General features: G+C 36.1%; 1 protein-coding gene and 1 long non-coding RNA gene across 2 annotated transcripts in view; both read right to left on the bottom strand.

Annotated features, from left to right (window-relative positions):
* CFAP70 (cilia and flagella associated protein 70) overlaps positions 1–18,005 on the bottom strand; it is a 79,872-nt gene that overhangs the window by 18,831 nt on the left and 43,036 nt on the right. The window contains 5 exon segments of the mRNA XM_039872094.1: positions 4,778–5,002; positions 5,187–5,302; positions 5,423–5,556; positions 12,819–12,944; positions 17,139–17,270. Of these exon segments, the coding sequence (XP_039728028.1) occupies positions 4,778–5,002; positions 5,187–5,302; positions 5,423–5,556; positions 12,819–12,944; positions 17,139–17,270 (733 nt within the window).
* On the bottom strand, positions 2,461–4,767 carry LOC120609532 (uncharacterized). Its single transcript, XR_005654791.1, has 2 exons — positions 3,896–4,767; positions 2,461–3,101 (listed from the first exon to the last, which is right to left on the bottom strand). It is a non-coding gene; the product is annotated as an uncharacterized LOC120609532 (long non-coding RNA).

The following is an 18,005-nucleotide window of genomic DNA, read 5'->3' on the forward strand; positions in this document are numbered from 1 at the left end:
GGATGGAAGTAGTGAGGTAATTTATTTTATTGGGTATTGAAGATTGCATAGAGAAAATTAAGAGAAAGGTAGGTTGGGGCTACATTGTATTGATATTTGAATGCTAGGATTTTTCTTCTAGAGGCAAAAGATGAGGGTTACAATGAAGAGTATTGAACAGAAAAATTATATGATGGAAGTGGTATTTTATGAAGATTAACAGTGCTATGTAGCAAGGAGAAAAAAATATGGATGGAGACAAAGAGATCTGTAATAAGGCTGGTAAAACAGTCTGGATATTTGGTAAGGAGAGTAGTGAAAATCTAAAGGAAAGATGCAAGGAACATTTTGAAAGAGAAACAACTGGTCTTGGGAATTAAATCTGATATAGGTATGGGGGAAACTCAAGCAAGAAAGGAAGAAGAAACAAGAATAACTCTGAGATCCATGAGCTTGGATGACTAATATAGTGATGTGAAGTCAATTTGGGAAATAAGGAGTTGAGTTTACTAGTAGAATAATCCAGCTGCTGGGTTCTGGAGGGTTGTCTGGGTTAAAGATAGATACTTAAGAGTTATCAGTAGTGAAATGGAAACTATGACGGTAGGTGAGCCCTTAAAAAGCAAGACTGTGTTAGCGAGAATTGATTATATCTAATGACAGTGACAAGAAAGAGGAGCTAACAAGGGAAACCCAAGCAGCTGAAGGTGGCAATCTAAGATGTATTTCAGGGAGGAGAGTGGTTAAATACTGCAGACTGATCATTGAGTAAGTGAGGATCTTAATTTTTAAAAATTGTTAATATTCAGCTTTTCTGAGGTATAAGTTATATATTAAAAAGTGTTTGAAGTATATAATTCAATGAACTTTAACAAATATATACATTTATGTAATCATTACCACAATCAATATACAAAAGATTTCTAGTGCACTGAGGAGCTCCCTTCTTCTCTTTGCAGTTAGTTGCCAACTCCCAGCTGAAGACAACAACTGATTTGCTTTCTCTCAATATAGTTTTGCCTTTTCTAGAATTTAATTTAAATGGAATCATACAGTATTGTACTCTTTTGCATCTGGCTTATTCAGTTAGCATAATGTTTCTGAGATTCATCCATGTTGTGTATATCGGTAATTTGTTTCTTTTTATTCCTGAGTGGTATTTGATTGTGCAGTTATATGAAAATTTATTAACCATTCACCTATCTATAAGTGATTGGGTTGTTTCCAGTTTTTGTCTACTATAAATAAATCTGTTGTGAACATTTGTATACAAATCTTTGCAAGGATATATGTTTCCATTCTTTTGGGTAAATACTTATGAGCGAAATTGCTGGCACACATATGTTTAACTTTATTTTAAAACTGCCTGTTTTTCCAATTGGTTGTACCATCTGGCATTCCCATCAGAAATTTTGAAGAATTCCAGTTACTCCATCTCCTTTCCATAACCTGGTATCATCAATCTTCTTAATTTTAGCTATTCCGTAGTAAATTGCATTGATTTTCAAATGTGAAACTTACAACCCTTTGTGGATTGGATATATTATCATTTATATATGTTGCTGAAATTGACTGGCTAATATTTGTTAAGAATTTTTGTGTCTCAATTCATGAAGGTTATTGGTATGTACTCTTCTTTTCTTAGGATGGATCTGTCTGGTTTTGATATCACAATAATAACTATTCTCAAACTTTAGTACTGGAGGTATTCCCTCTTCTGTTTTCCGAGTTTGTTGTAGGAAGAGGGGAGGCCTGGAGTTTTCTTTGTGAGAGGGTTTTAATTACATATTTAAATTTCTTAGGAGATATATGGCTATTTGGATCTTCTCTTTCTTCTTGATAAGCTTTGTATGTCTGTCAAAGTATTTGCATTTTATCTAAGTTGTCAAATTTGTTAACACTAAGTTGTCAATAATTTCTCCTTACTATATTTCTAAGATTTATAAGATTTGCAGTGGTATCTCTTTTCATTCCTGATATTGGTATAATGTATCTTCTTTTTTTCCTAATCAAATTTATCAATTTAATTGATCTTTTCAAAGAATCTGTTATTGGTCTCATTAATTTTCTCTATTCTTGGCTGTTCTCTATAGGTCAGTGCTGACTGATTGGGATGTAATCTATGCACTAAAATTGAGGTGCTGTGAGTGAGAAGGAATCTATTGCCAAGTCTCATAGATATTGCTCTTGTCAAAGAAAAATAAATCCTCCAAACCACATATCCTTCCATTTCTTACAGGAAATTCAGCTCCATCATAATCTATGGAACCAACATCATATAGTCCATCACTGACCCAAACATTGTTATGTGGCACATGACTGTATAACATATTATTGAAGATAATAAAAAGACATGAGTAGTATGAGGATTGGGGGGGGGGAGGGAAGGTAACGCTATCATTATTGGCAGATGATATCATAATCATATTCTAGGAAAAATACTATAGAATAATCTATTAGAATCAATGAATCAAACAAAACTGTCATATACAAGTTTAATCTAAAAAACAATAGTATACAATAAAATTGAAAATGTAGAAAGTCAATAGCATATCCTAAAAAGATAACAGTGATAACTAACTAGAACATACAATTAAATGAGATCATATAATGATAGCAATGGAATCTATAGAATACTATGAATTACTTAAACAGGGCCTCGGTGGAAAAAAATGTTAAAACTTTAACAAAGGACATAGAAGATGATCTGAGTAAATGGAGAGATCTCGACATACTTGGAGGGAATGGTTTAAATAATATACAGGTGTTAATTATCCCTCAATTCATCCAGTTCTATCCAGTCCAAATAAAATTTTCAGCTAGATTTTTTTTATATACTTGATAAACTCATTATAAAATCCATTAAGATGAATAAAGGTCCATGAATAAGTAAGTTAGGAATAAAAAAAAACAAATTAGAGAACCTGATACACTAGATATTAAGGCATACTACAACACCACAGCAATAAAGAGTGTGATATTGTTTTAAAATAAGACAAAAAAAAGAATAGAGAGCTCAGAGACATATATACCTTAAGTCTAATAAGAAAAGAGGATTGTTTAATTAATAATTTTCAGAAAACTAGATCCTTGTATGGAGAAACATGAAACTGGACGCCTACCTCACTTAGCAATCAAAGATGGAATCCTGCTTGATAAATTAAAGATCTAAATGTAAAACTAACATGATAAAGTTAATTGAAGAACATATGACTTGAGGTAGGAAGAGCTATTAAAACAAAACTTCAAAAGCACAAAACTATAAAGAATTAAGGAAAGTTGAACAACACAATCAGCTAATTAAACCTAATTGATACCTATAGAACACTACACTCAACAACAGCAGAAAACACATTCAAGTGTTTCTGAAACATTTATTGAGATAGATCATATGCTGGACCATAAAATAAGTCAAAATAAACTTAAAACAATTCAAATCATACTAAGTATGTTTTCTAACCACAGTGAAATTAAATTAGAAATGAAAAACAAAGATATATGGAAAAATCTCCAAATATTTAGAAAATAAAAACATACTGCTAAATAACACATGGTCCCAGCCATTCCAAGAAAAATGAAAGTATATGTCAATTCAAAGACTTGTAGATGAATAGCAGCTTTATTTTAAAAAGTCCCAAACTGAAACAAGCCACATATCTATCCAACAGGTGAATAGATAAACATTATAGTATCTTTATATAATGGGATACTATTTAGCAATATGAAAGGATGAACTACTGACATAGACAAAAACATGTTTGAATCACAAAATAATTACGCTTAGTGAAAAACTCAGACCAAAAAAAGAGTATATACTGTGAAATTCTATTTAATTCTAGAAGTTCTGAAAATTTTTAGACATTTTCTAGAATTTGAAAATTCTAGAACATATGAACTCATCTATGGTGATGCCTACCTCACTTCACATTCAAAGATGGAATCCTGCCTGATAAATTAAAGATCTAAATGTAAAACTAACATGATAAAGTTAATTGAAGAAAATGTGACTTGAGGTAGGAAGAGCTATTAAAACAAAACTTCAAAGGCACAAAACTACAAAGCACAAAACTACAAAGCACAAAACTAGAAAGCTAATTGCGGCTGTCTGGAAATGGGGGCAAGAAAAAAGAATAGAAATAGGTGCAAGGAAAATTTGGGGGAGTTTAGATATGTTCATTGAATTGATTGTGGTAATATTTTCATGGGTGTTTTCATATGTTTAAATGTATTAAATTGTACATGTTAAATATGTGCAGTTTATGAAATGTCAATTACACCTCAGAAAAACTATTGAAAATATATGCACACAAAATAACAATATGCAATAACATATAAATAACATAACATATGCGAAAAACATGCAAACAAAAACACACATTAAATACAGTAGAATGACTGATTTCCTGAAGTAGAGGACAGGAGAATGGCCATAAAGAAACAAGGGAGTGCACAAATAAATTTAAGAATCACAAGAGAGAGACCTTACATGTTGGGGAAGAGAGTGAGGGGGAAAAAAAGAACTTCACTCTGCTAGAATGATACCCCTTTTAGAGGTACACAGAGAGCAAATTCTTTAAAATTAAAAAAACTGAATAGCAATAGTAGAAGCTTCAGACTTTCAATCATATAAATGAGGAAATATTTTGGAGAAGTCTTTTCCTGGTATGCCCAGAACAACTCAAAACTCCACCTATTCATTTAACAAATATTTGCTGAGTACCTATTATGTGCTTGGTGCTATTCATAAGGCCGGTAATTTTCCCAATAGCCATTCATGATCTCCATTCCCCAGTCCTACCTGCTGGGGCTTCCGCCTTAATTGCTGTTGTAGAGGAACCATCAGTGATTCCCCAAGGGCCTAAACTGGATTCTACGTTCCTTCCTTCTTCAACATACTCTATAGTACCCATACTCTTCTCCTTCGTTACTTGTGCCTGAAGCACTCGCGCCTGAAGCTGTTTGAAGCCTTCATGAAATGCCATTTCCATTCTAATATCGTTGTTTTGAATTTCATAGTACAAACCTGAAAGAAAGATGCTGAAATGAATGTGACTAATTTCTCACCATCATTTACTGAAGAATTGCAACATTTCTCACATTTTTACCAAAGTTTAAGAACTACATGAAGGGCCGCTAGAGAAAGGAAAGAGAAAGAGAGAATCTTATAATGAGAGAAAACACATTCAGATCACAAGAAAATACCATACCAAGCAAAGTCCAGGCTACAACATTACTTGGTTCCAAGCAAGTAGCATCCTCAAAGAAAATTTCTGCCTGCTCATAGTTCTCCATCAGGACAGCCAGGACACCACACAGCAACAAGCTGAGAAGACACCACCAACATGATTAACAACATGGTTCCATGTCACAGTAATGAAATCAAGACAACTTCATATAGAAGTTTATTTGCTTCTACTCATTCCCCATCTCCTTTCACCCATACCTGTGGATATGATTCTGGTTGAGGGAAAGAGCCTTCCGAAAACACTCCTGTGCTTTAATGTTGTCCTCAGTTAGGAGGCAAAAGGCACCATAGTCCAGCCAGTGTTCCAGGTTCTGGGGCTCACGGACTAACCTCTACCATGTGAAGCATCGGGAGGACCAACGTTATTGTAACACCATGTCATATATTTATGCATGTAACATCACACAGAAGCACTCCATAAATACTATAAGCTCTATGAAAGCAAAACTTTGACTTCTTTTTTGCCTACCATTGAATTCTGAATGCCTAGCACAGTCAATGTTCTGGCTTACCATAAAGTCAATAACTATTTGACTTTAAAAATCTAAATTGATATAATAATAATCTAAATTGAAATAATCTAAAGATTTATTTTATGGTTCATTTTAAACATTCACATATAATCATTTCTGTCATAATCTAGAGATGGCAAGTATAAGTTTATCTACAAGTATGCAAAACCAGCACCTCGTAATGAGTGAAAAGTACAAAATATTGCTGAAAGAAATTAAAGATGACATAACTAAATGGAAACACCTCCCATGTTCATGGATTGGAAGAGTTAATATGTTAAGATGTCAATACTACCCAAAGCAATTTACAGATTCAATGCAATCACTATCAAAATCCCAATGTTTTTCGATCCCATCTGATCTCAGAAGCTAAGCAGGATTGGTCCTGGTTAGTACCTGGATGGGAGACCACCTAGGAAGACCAGGTGCTGTAGGCATAAAAAATAAATAAAAAATAAGGGATTGTAAGCTGACAAGGTCTTTGCAATCTGTGAGATCAACCAAGGGTTGCCTCACTTAAAAAAAAAAATCCCAATGTTTTACAGAATTAGAAAAATCCATCATAAAATTGATATGGAATGTCAAGAAAATATGAATAGCCAAAACAATCTTTAAAAAGAAAAACTGGAAAACTCACACTTCCTGATTTCATAACTTACAAAGCTACAGTAATTAGTGTGGCACTGGTATAAAGACAGATATATATAGATCAAAGGAATAGAATAGAGAGCCCAGAAGTAAACCTTTGCACATATGGTCAAATGATTTTTGACAAAAGTGCCAAGACCATTCAATAGGGAAAGGACAGTTTTTTCAACAAACGGTGCTAGGAAAGCTGGATATCCACAAGCAAAAGAATAATGTTGCATCCTTACCTGACACTATATACAAAAAAGTAACTCAAAGTGTATCAAAGACCTAACTAACTGTAGAACCTAAAACTATAAAACTCAGAAGAAAACATAGGACAATAGCTTCATGACACTGGACTTGGCAACGATTTCTTAGATATGACACCAAAGGCACAGGCTACAGAAAAAAAAAAATAGACAAATTGACTTAATAAAAATTAAAAACTTTTGTACATCAAAAGAAACTATCAGGAGAGACTGGCCAAGATGGTGTGGAAGACAGATGTTGTGTACTCCTCCTCTCACAACTACATTAAAATTATAATGAAACTACAAAGCAACCATCACGGAGAGTTGCCTGAAGTCTGGCTGAACAGAAGTCATACAACCGGAGCCATACGTAACAGGTCACCTTGGGGCTGGTAGGAGGGGCAGAGACATGAAACATGTGTGGCTGTCAAGAACTAGGAGGGTTATCTTGGCTGCAGAGCCCCCTCCCCTCCCTGAGGAACCACACTGGGCTCTCCAGCCCAGGGTTCCAGAGCTAGGAAGAGAAGTTCCCATAACTTCTGGCTGTGAAAACCAGCAGAGATTGTGGCCAAGTGACACAGAAGGCTGTGGGAATTGCAGGCATTCCTATTAAAGGGCTCACACCCAAACTTACTCACTGACAGACTCACTCACTCTGGAGCTCCAGCAGCTGCTAGAGGAGTGCCAGGGGCATCTGAGTGACACTGAGTTGTCGGGCTTCAGGGTGAGGGCTGGAGGGGCAGCTTTCTCTCAGACAGAAGTGTTGGCAGTATCCATTATTCCTTGGTTGGGTCCTCCATCCTCCCACCATGTGGATACAGGCAGCCACCATATCTGAGTCTCCATCAACCTGGATAACATAAGTTGCTCTGTCCAGGTGATTTCCCTGTGACTCTGCCTCTCTCAACTTGTGAGCCCACATAAGCTGCCTCCAGTGGTTTATTCCATATAAATGGCTTGTCTTGGCTCATGCTGTAAACTTTCCTATAATCTCTCAAAGGCTCACAAAACCCAAAGGAGTAGCATCTGGCCTTGGTGTGCACTGTACCTCTTGCTGAGCAGCCTCAAGCCCCACACTAGCAGCAGCTGGCCTCAGTTTCTGACTTGGCCTCTCGAGGCACCTAGAAGCCCAGCACAGGTGGCAGCCATCTGAAGACTGCGTGGTGACTATTACCAGGTGGTCCCAGAAGTGCACAGGCTGCAGCTGACCTTGGCCTACAGCTGGGCCGCTCCCAGGAAGCCCTTGGCTTGGCATACCCAGAGACCTGCTTCAACCGGTGATGGAGCCGGAGTACCACCCAGGCCTGCATCTGAGGAGGACACACTCGAAGGGCAGACTGGGAAGGCACCAGAACTGTGATAAAGTAACTCCTGCTCTGTAGAGTCAGCCCCTCACCGGCCAGTCCTCACAACCAATTAGCCTAAGAGTCAATCCCTCCCATCGAAGTGCAAATAACAACCAAGGCTCAACTATACCAGGGAGGCACACGTGACTTACACAAGAGACATACCTTGAGCACCTTGCTGGGCCCCACAAGACAGCTACTATATAAAACCACTCTACTAAGACCAGGAGACTTCGGAGCCCTACCTAATAGATAGAAACAAGCACAAGGAGACAGCCAAAATGAGGAGGCAAAGAAACATGTCCCACATGAAAGAACAGAACAAAGCTCCAGAAAAAGAGCTAAACAAAGTGGAGATAAGCAATCTACCAGAAGCTGAGTTCAAAATACTGGTTATAAGGATGCTCAATGTACTTAGGGCAAGAGTAGATGAACTCAGGGAGAACTTTAACAAAGAGATAGAAAACATAAAAATGGAGATGGAAAACATAAAAGGGAACCAGTCAGAAATGAAGAATACAATATCTGAGATGAAGAGTACATTAGAGGGAATCAACAGATTGGATGAAGCAGAGGATTGAATCAATGATTTACAAGATAAGGTGGTGGAGGACACCTAATCAGAACAGCAACAAGAAAAAAAAGAATCTTAAAAAAATGAAAATAGCTTTTAAGGGGCCTCTGGGATAACATCAAGCACAACAACATTTGCATCATAGGGGTACCAGAAAGAGAACTAAGACTTTCAGTTGATTTCTCAACAGAAAATTTGCAGGCCAGAAGGGCTTGGCACAAAATTTTTAAAGTGATGAAAACCCAGGACCTACAGCCAAGATTACTTTATCCAGCAAAGATATCATTTAGAATTGAAGGATAGACAAAGAGCTTCTCAGACAAGAAGAAGCCAAAGGGGTTCATCACCACCAAGCCAGTATTACAGGAAATGTTGGATGGACTTCCTAAGAAAAAGAAAAAATATATATATATAAAAAATATGAATAAAGACTGGCAATAACTACATATTTATCAACAAGTACTTCAAATGAAAAAGAATCAGAAGATAGGGTGGCTGAATGAATAAGAAAATAAGACCCTTACATATATGCTGCCTACAAGAGACTCACTTCATATTAAAAGATACACACAGACTGAAAGGGATAAAAAAAAGATATTTCATGATGGACCTAGAAGGTATTTGCTGAATGGAATAGAGAAAGATAAATGCCATATGATTTCATATACACGTGGAATCTAAAGAACAAAACAAACAAAATAAAACAAACTCATAGATGCAGACAACATTTTGAGGGTTATTAGATGGGAGTGAGACTGGAGGGTATGCTAAAAAGGGGGAAGGGATTAAATAAGTACAAAATGGTAGTTACAAAATAGTCATGAAAATATAAAGTGTAGCATAAGGAATATAGTTAATAATATTGTAATAATTATGTATGGTGCCAGATGGGTACTAGATTTATTGGGGTGATCACTTTGTGAGTTATACAGATGTCTGATGACTATGTTGTACACCTGAAACTAATATAATATTGTATGCCAACTATAATTGAAAAATAAAAAATATTATTTAAAAAACTATCAACAGAGTAAAATGTTACTCACAGTTGTTTGGGGATAAATGGGAGAAAATATTTGTAAACCATCTACCTGGTAAGGGGTTAATATTCAGAATACTGTATAAAAAGAATTCCTAAAACTCAACAACAAAATATTAAACAACTTAACTCAAAAATGGGCAAAGAACTTGAATAGATATTTTCCCAAAGATCTACAAATAGCCAAAAAGCACAGGAAGAGACTCAACATCACTAATCATCAAGGAATCAAACCATAATGAAATGCCACCTCCCACCCATTAGGGTTGCCACTATCAACAAAACAGAAAATAACAACTGTTTATGAGGATATGAAGAAATTAGAACTCTTGTACAATGTGAGTATATAAAATGGTGCAGCCACTTTGGAAAAGAGGAAGGTGGTTCCTCAAAAAATTTAAAAATAGAATTACCATATGATACAGCAATCCCACTTCTGTATATAACCATAAGAACCGAAAGCAGAGTTTCAAAGAGATATTTGTACATCCATGTTCATAGTAGAATTATTCATAACAGCTAAAAGGTACAAGCACCCAAGTGCCCATTGACAGATGAATGTGGTATATACATACAATGGAACATTAGCCTTAAAAAGGAAGAAAATTCTGACATATGCTACAACATAGATGAACCTTAAGGATACATGCTAAGTGAAATAAGCCATTCACAAAGGGGCATAACAATTTATTTATTATATAGACTGATGTTTTGAACTTGTTGTAGTTTAAATAGTCCCCTGTCAATTAATTTAGAAATTGGAACATATTTTCCTCTTGAAAAATTATAAATATGAAAAGATGTTCAAAATCACTAGGCATTAGAAAAATGCAAAATAAAACCACAATGAGATACCACTTCCACCCATTAGAATGGCTATAATCATTTTTTTAAAAGGTGGATGATAACTAGCATTATCTAGAATATGGAGAAAAATGGAACCCTCATCCATTGCTAGTGGGAATGTTAGTACAGCCTTTTGGGAAAAAGCTTCTCAGTTCCTCAAAAAATTAAGCATAGACTTACCATAAGATCTAGCAATGCCACTCCTTAGTATATACTCAAGAGAACTGAAAACATATGTCCATACCAAAACTTACACACTCTATTACATGAATGTTCATAGCAGCATTATTCACAATAGGCCAAAAGTGTAAACCAGTCAAACACCCATCTATAATGAGTAAAGAAACAAAATGTGGCATATCTATACAATGGAATGTTACTCAGCCATTAAAAGGAATAAAGTACTAATACATGCTACAACATGAATGACCTTTAACAACATAATGCTAAATAAAAGAATGTAGTCACAAAAGATCTCATATTGCATGATTCCATTTATATAAGCTGTCTACAATAGGCAAATCTATATAAAGAAAGTAAATTCGTGGTCGCCTCAGACTGAAGTAAAAAGGAATGGGGAGTGACGATTAATAGGCACAGGGTTTCTTTCTGGGGTGATGCAAATGCTCTAAATTTAGACTGTAGTATTGCTGTGAATCTAAACAGCTTTTTAAAAAGTCTATTAAGTGCTCGCTTTGGCAACACATATAAAAAGTCTACTAAAAAATTAGATTGTGGTGACAGTTGTACAGCTCTGTAAATACAGTATACTAAATACTGTATACTTTAAATAGGTGAATATTATGGCCAGTGAATTACATCTCAATAATTAAATATAAATGAAGGTTCAGACCATTCTTCATATGTTTATTCAGCTCATGATGCATGTGATAGGTGGCACTAACAGAACTAAAGAACTCAACTGTCATTCACAACGCGTTTTAAGGACTCAGTAAATGCTTGCTGGACTTGTTGAATTTGGGTTTTATTTTTTAAATTATTTGTAATAAATTAATGGTTTTTTTTCTTTTGGTATACAGTTCTATGAATTTTAACACATGTATACCTTTATGTTACCACCAAGAAAATTGAAATACAGAACAGTTCCACTATCCCAAAAAAGTTTCTCATGCTATCCTTTTATAGTCATCTCTTCCTCCCAACCCATAACCTCTGGCAACCAGTGATCTGTTATCCATCATTATAGTTTTGTCTTTTCAAGAATGTCATATAAATGGAACCATACAGTATGCAAACATTGACACTGGCTTCTTCCACTCAGTATAATGCCTGGGAGATTCATCCAAATTGTGTTTATCAGTAGTTCATTTCTTTTATTGCTGAGTAGTATTTCATTATATGGATAGACCATAGTTAATCTATTCACCCTTTGAAGAACATCTGAGTTTCTTTTGGTTTGGGTAGTTATGAATAGAGCTTCTATAAACATTCACGTATATAAGATTTCATTTATTTAAGGTAAATACCCATGAGTGGGTCATATGATAAATCCACAAGAAACTGTGAAACTATTTTCCAGAGTGGCTATATCACTGTGCATTTCCTCCAGTAAAATATGAGGGTCCTAGTTGCTTTGTATCCTCACCAGCACCTGGTATTGTCAGCATTTTTCACTTTAGTTATTCTAATAAGTGTGTAGTAGCCACTCATTCCAGTTTTAATTTGCATTCCCTAATGGCTAATGATGTTGAACATCTTTCCATGTTCTTATTTATCATACTTATGCCCTTTTTAGTAAAGTGTTCAAATCCTTTACCCATTTGTATTTTTTTGTGTTTTTTTTATTGTTGAGTTTTGAGAGTTCTTAATATTCAGAGGACAAATCCTTTGTCAGATATATGTTTTACAGATATTTTCTCCTACTGTACCTTTTCTCTTCTTTCTCCTAACAGTGTCTTTCACAGAACATATGTTTTTAATTTTGACAAAGTTCCATTTACCAAATTTTTCTTTGATGGATTATACTTTGGTGTCATGTCTAAGGACTCTACCTAATTCCAGGTCATGAAGATTTTTCTCCTCTGTTTTCTTCTAAAAGTTTTATAGTTTTACATTCAGATCTATGATCCATTTTAAATTGATTTTTATACAACATTTGAGGTTTAGGTCAAGGTTCAATTTTTGCATATGATGACCAACAGTTCTAACACCATTTTTTGAAGAGTGTCCTTTCTCCACGAAATTTCTTATACACCTTTGTCAAAAATATAATAGCTTTATTTGTGTTAACCAATTTTTGGACTCTGTTTTATTGATCTATGTTTCTATCCTTTCACTAGTCTGGCTGAATTCTGAATAATCAAAAACTACTACTTATTATACCCATTTTGTACAAATAATAGTAAACAACAACAACTGAAAAGATGTTTAACTACCTCTTCATAATACACTGCTGCCATTTCAAAGTTCTCATTGACTTCTGCTTCAAATGCAAAGAGCCGAAGCTGTTCACTGCTTGTATAAATGGTTGAGACAGCACTTTGGACATCATCTGGCATGGTCTTGAAAAACAGCAAAACGTTAGGCAGACAAAGTGAAGCAATTACAAGTAGAGACGTTTTATAAGAATAAACCAGATGTGAGACACCAGTCATGAGATCTAACATGATATTGAGGTTTCTCACAGTTTTGTCAATATAGTAAGAGAGTGAGAATGAACCAAGAGAGAAATATCAAGGGTGAAAGAGAAGCTCTGTTATCTAAATACCAACAGTCTGAGCTCATGGAAGTGATCTGTCCTCCATCCTCAGGATCCCTAAGCAAGCTGCCTCTGACCACAAATAGCTTCCTTCATTTTCTCTAGTGTATAGGATAAATATTTAAATTTTTTATGTGCCATGACATGAAAAAGGTTGACAAGTAATAGCTAGAGTCTTCAAATAGTGAGAAAACATGAGACTAAGAGTAAAGCTTTGGAAGCTACATCTATACTTTTAGTGGGCTATATAGAGAGATAGACCATACAAAGAAGATATTATAGAAATAGCCAGAAAGGTAGCAGGACATCCAGAAAAATAATATGTCCTATATATCCAGATAGGAAAGAAGTCTGGTGTAATAAATAATCTTCTAGGTCAGAAGCTATGGCCAAGAAAGGCTCCCCAAAATTCTTTAATTAGAAGTAAAAATAATACCAGTGACTTTAACAACTAGAGTTGCTAAGTGATGTGAAGAATAAAGAAAGATAAATTTGAGATGGGCTAAAGAAAGCTTCTGATCATTGATTAATGCCTCTGTTCTTAGTCCTTTTTAATTTCGATGATCTTGACCTCCAAATCCCTCCAGCAACACATTTCCATACCCAAATCAGAAATACTCTACCTCTAATATCCCACTCCCAGAACTCACATTACAAGCCTTCTGCCCTTTTGTCACTTAGTCTCCTTAAAACTGCTAACTTAATTTCCTTCACTTCCAATATGCCTATCATTTCTTAAGTGGATAAGCCTGGACCTCATGATCATTCACACATACTACTCTCTCACCAGCACACTCAAGTCCCAGGTATCCTTATCCCTCTCCCGCACTTGTCCTGAAAACTCCCAAATTAAAACACTCCAACAATCTGATTTCTTAGATAGGAGCTGCTAACTGGTCCTGAGGAAAACTGTATACACATAGAGATATCTGAGCTGCCACAGACTCTTCTGGCATTCAGTGTAGCTGAAGGCCTTTATAGTCTTAGTAATCTATGTATTTGTCCTTGTTCAGCAACATATTCCATAATGCTATGCACTAAATTTTTCTCTTTCTTCAAGCTTTTCATTCAATCCTTATCCCCTTTACTATCAGTGAAGATGTTACTTCTAAAAGGAAATAGAAATCAGGAGGCAAAAAAATCCCTCAATTTATGAACCCCACACCTAAACTGTTTATTTCTGCATCCATTGCATCTCTTTCCTTTCGTTCTCAGAGGAAGAGGCATCACACCCTTCTGTATTTCAAGGCTAATCCTTCCATCTAAATTCTTAATCTTTTCCCACTTGTATACCCTTGGCTTGCCATCAATTATCCCCTCTTTCTATTTTCACATTCTCCCAGTCTGCTGGCTCCTTTTCCCAAACCTGTATACATGCTAAAGTCTTATCTATATTAAAAAAAAATCTCTAATTTCTAGCTACTACTTTCCCACTTCTTCCCTTTATATTCCAACTTTTTGGATTTATATTCACCTATTTCCTTATCGCTCATTTACGCCTCAATTCATTATAATTAAAATCCACTCCATTAGCCCAATGAAATTGCTACGTAAAGGTAAATAATAACTGCCTTATTACCAAATCCAATGAAAACTTTTCAGATTGTTTTTTTCCCCTCCTCCCCCCGGGATACACCAGTTTTACTGAAATTTAATTAACATACATCACTGTATAAGTTTAAGGTATATAGCATGATGATTTGACTTATATATATTGTGAAATTATTACCACAATAAGTTTAATTTGCATCTAACATCTCGTATAGATACAATAAAAAGAGAATGCAAAAAAGGAAAAAAATTTTTTCCTTGTGATGAGAACGCTTAGGATTTACTCTCTTAACATAAATATTCATAAATATCATATGGAAGTATTAACTATAGCCATCACACTGTTATCGCATCCCTAGTACTTATTTATCTTGTAACTGGAAGTTTGTACCTTCTAACCACCTTTCTCCAGTTCCCCTGCTCTCACTCAAGGTTTTCATTTTCTTGAATTCCTAGGAGTATTTGACAATGTGGACTACTTTTTCTTCTTAAAATTTTCTTATTCTGGCTCTTTTGCCTTTTTAACAATTCACTTATCTCTTTCATTAATTCTTTTACTCATCCATCCTTTAAATGTTGGTGTTTCCTAGGGTTTCACTACCAGCTCGCTTCTCTCTCTACTCAAGTTTTTCTTGGCAGTTTCATCTATGATCATAGTTTAACTAGCATCTATATACTCATGGCTCCCCAAATCTCATCTCCAGCTCAGCTCTCTCTCTTGAGCAAAACCACACTAGAACCAATGTTCCAAATTTAATTCAAAATCAGTTGCCTTCCACCAAATTTACTGATGTTGTAGTAAATTCTTGTCCTGGCTAATGGCGCTACCAGCTCCCCAGTCACTGAGCCTTAAACTTAAGAATCTTTGACTTTTCCTCTCAACTATGTAATAACGAGTTAACATCACCAGTTTCAGCACCTCTAATTCATCTTATATACTGCTATCAGAGTGTTTTTTGTACAAAGCCTCCCCCAACACCTCCAACTCCCCCACCAGGAACTGGCTTCATCTGCTTCTCTGTCCCTCAACCACTTCAACCTCTTCCCCTGAACTATATGCAGTTTCTGTACGTGCCATGTTCTTCCAAGCGTCCAGCCTCTGGGATATTCTCTATAACTCAAATGCTCTGAAATAGCACATGGAGAACTTCTTTTTAGCCTTTAAGGCCCAACTCAAGTCACAGCTCTTCTGTGAATCTTTCCTGAAAGGTCTCAGAGTGAAGTTCATCACTTTTTCTTTAGGCATCCCCACTGACACACTTCTATCACAGCCCTTACTTTACTTTACTGCAGTTATTTGTATTCTGTGCCTGTCTCCTCTACTAGACAGGGGCTCCTTAGGGACAAAAGGCAACGGTTTACCATCTCATACTCAATTGCTTTCCAGATTAAATAATCCAAATCATCTGTGCCCAATGCAGAATTGTACTTTTAATCCTAGGATACTGAACACTCTTCTCCTGCTTCTTTCAGCAAAGTTGAACAAGGTGAAAAAAGTGATGGTGGCAGAGAATAAAAAACAGTGAATAGGTGACTCCATAGTGTAGTGGTTAGTATGTCTGCTTTACAGGCAGAAGGTCCTGGGTTCGTGCCCCAGGTGGAGCCATGGACCATACCCTCGGTGTGCCAGGACCCCTGGGTGAGCCAGGCCCTGGGCGCCCCCGGGTACACCAGGCCCCCCTGGGGACACCAGGCCCTGGGTGCACACTACAAGCATGTGGGAGGAGATGCCCTGCCTTTAGAGATCCAGTTCTTAAAGGAGAAACCAGCAACGTCCATTGATCAGGGGTGGAAGTTGGGGAGCAGGGGGAGAATTAAACAGGGGAGAAAAACAGTGAAGGAGAGACAAATAGAATAGAGGCTTTGAGGAGACAGACTATCAGGGGGACAAAAAGACTGACTTTACCATTGTATTAAAATAAACCATAATGGCATATATTTTAAAATGAGCAAATAAAGGTAAGATGCAAGCTGTGCAAATAATAGATATAAACGGACAAGGAGGAGGAAAGCAACCACCCTCAAATAGAAAAGGCATTTTTCAAATGTCATTGTCATTCAGGTATACTGTCTGAAAATTCATAGTTTTTCTTTGTTTTTATTGTCAATCTTGAAGAAAAAAATTGAAAACTGCATGCATTCACAGAACAAACAGAATGATAATTTTTGCTCCATGATTTACATAGCCGGTTTTTCATTTTCTTTATCCATCACATTTATGACAGTTGTGAAATTAATTTTTCTAGAAAGTTGAAGATATATACCCCGTTTTCCCTAAAATTAGTCTTATAACTTAAGCAGTTTCCTATCATCTGTTTTCAGCACCTAGCACAGAGCAGATACCTCAATAAATGTTTGCAGAATTAAGGAATAAAGGAAGCAAGCAAGGAAGGAATCACTCAGAGGAAACGCTGATACTCTACAGGGCTCTGAGTTGAGTACCTACCTGGTTTAAGGCCACATGCATCTGATCCACCAAGAATACATAGAGCTCACTAATAAATGTCTGAAGTTCCTCCTGGCTTTCAAATGATGTTGTCTTCAAGTATTTCTCTCTCACAATCTTTACCACAGCATGCTGTAAGAGACACAGGTCACGCATATGATAACAGAGTCCAGCCCCATGCTGATAGCACAGGCCTCCCTTAAGCTTCCGGTCGAAGGCTCATCAGAACTTCAGAAGGTGATTGATTTCTCCCTTGGTGACCACTAAACTGTTGGCTCTCTGATTTTACCCCAATCAACATACACTGTATGATTTATTTTCTTGATGTCACTATCATCACTAATATGGTCAATGCCGTACTCATACTATGTAAAGAGAGTCATGAAGCCAAAGAAAACGTTAACATTAGGTTTACACATTATGTCTCCCATGGTGGCCACATGATTCAAGGGAGAAAGGCCAGACTTGAGAGTCTGGAGAATAAAATTCTGGTTCTTATCCTGCCACTGTACAACCTCGTAAATTATTTTTTGAGGTATTGGTACCTCAGTTTCCTTATTTGTTAATTAGATATGAACTTCTTGTATTACTTTCTTACTTCAGAAGATTATTGAGAAGCCAAAGAGAAATAACAGGTAGTGAAGCTTAAAATGCTGTACAAATAATATATTGCTATAGTTAGGATGGCTCCTCCTTTTTTCCCCCTAAGCAAATAACATTGCCAGGTTTTGTACTAAACACTTTCCATGCATTGTATTATTTAATTCTCATAATGACCCCATATGACAATATTAATATCACCCCTCATTGTTAGGCAAAGGAATTGAGGCTCAGAGAGGTAAAGTCACTTGACTAAGGTCATCCAGA

This window comes from Pteropus medius, unplaced genomic scaffold (assembly GCF_902729225.1).
Source record: "Pteropus medius unplaced genomic scaffold, Ma_sr-lr_union100, whole genome shotgun sequence".
NCBI lineage: Eukaryota > Metazoa > Chordata > Mammalia > Chiroptera > Pteropodidae > Pteropus > Pteropus medius.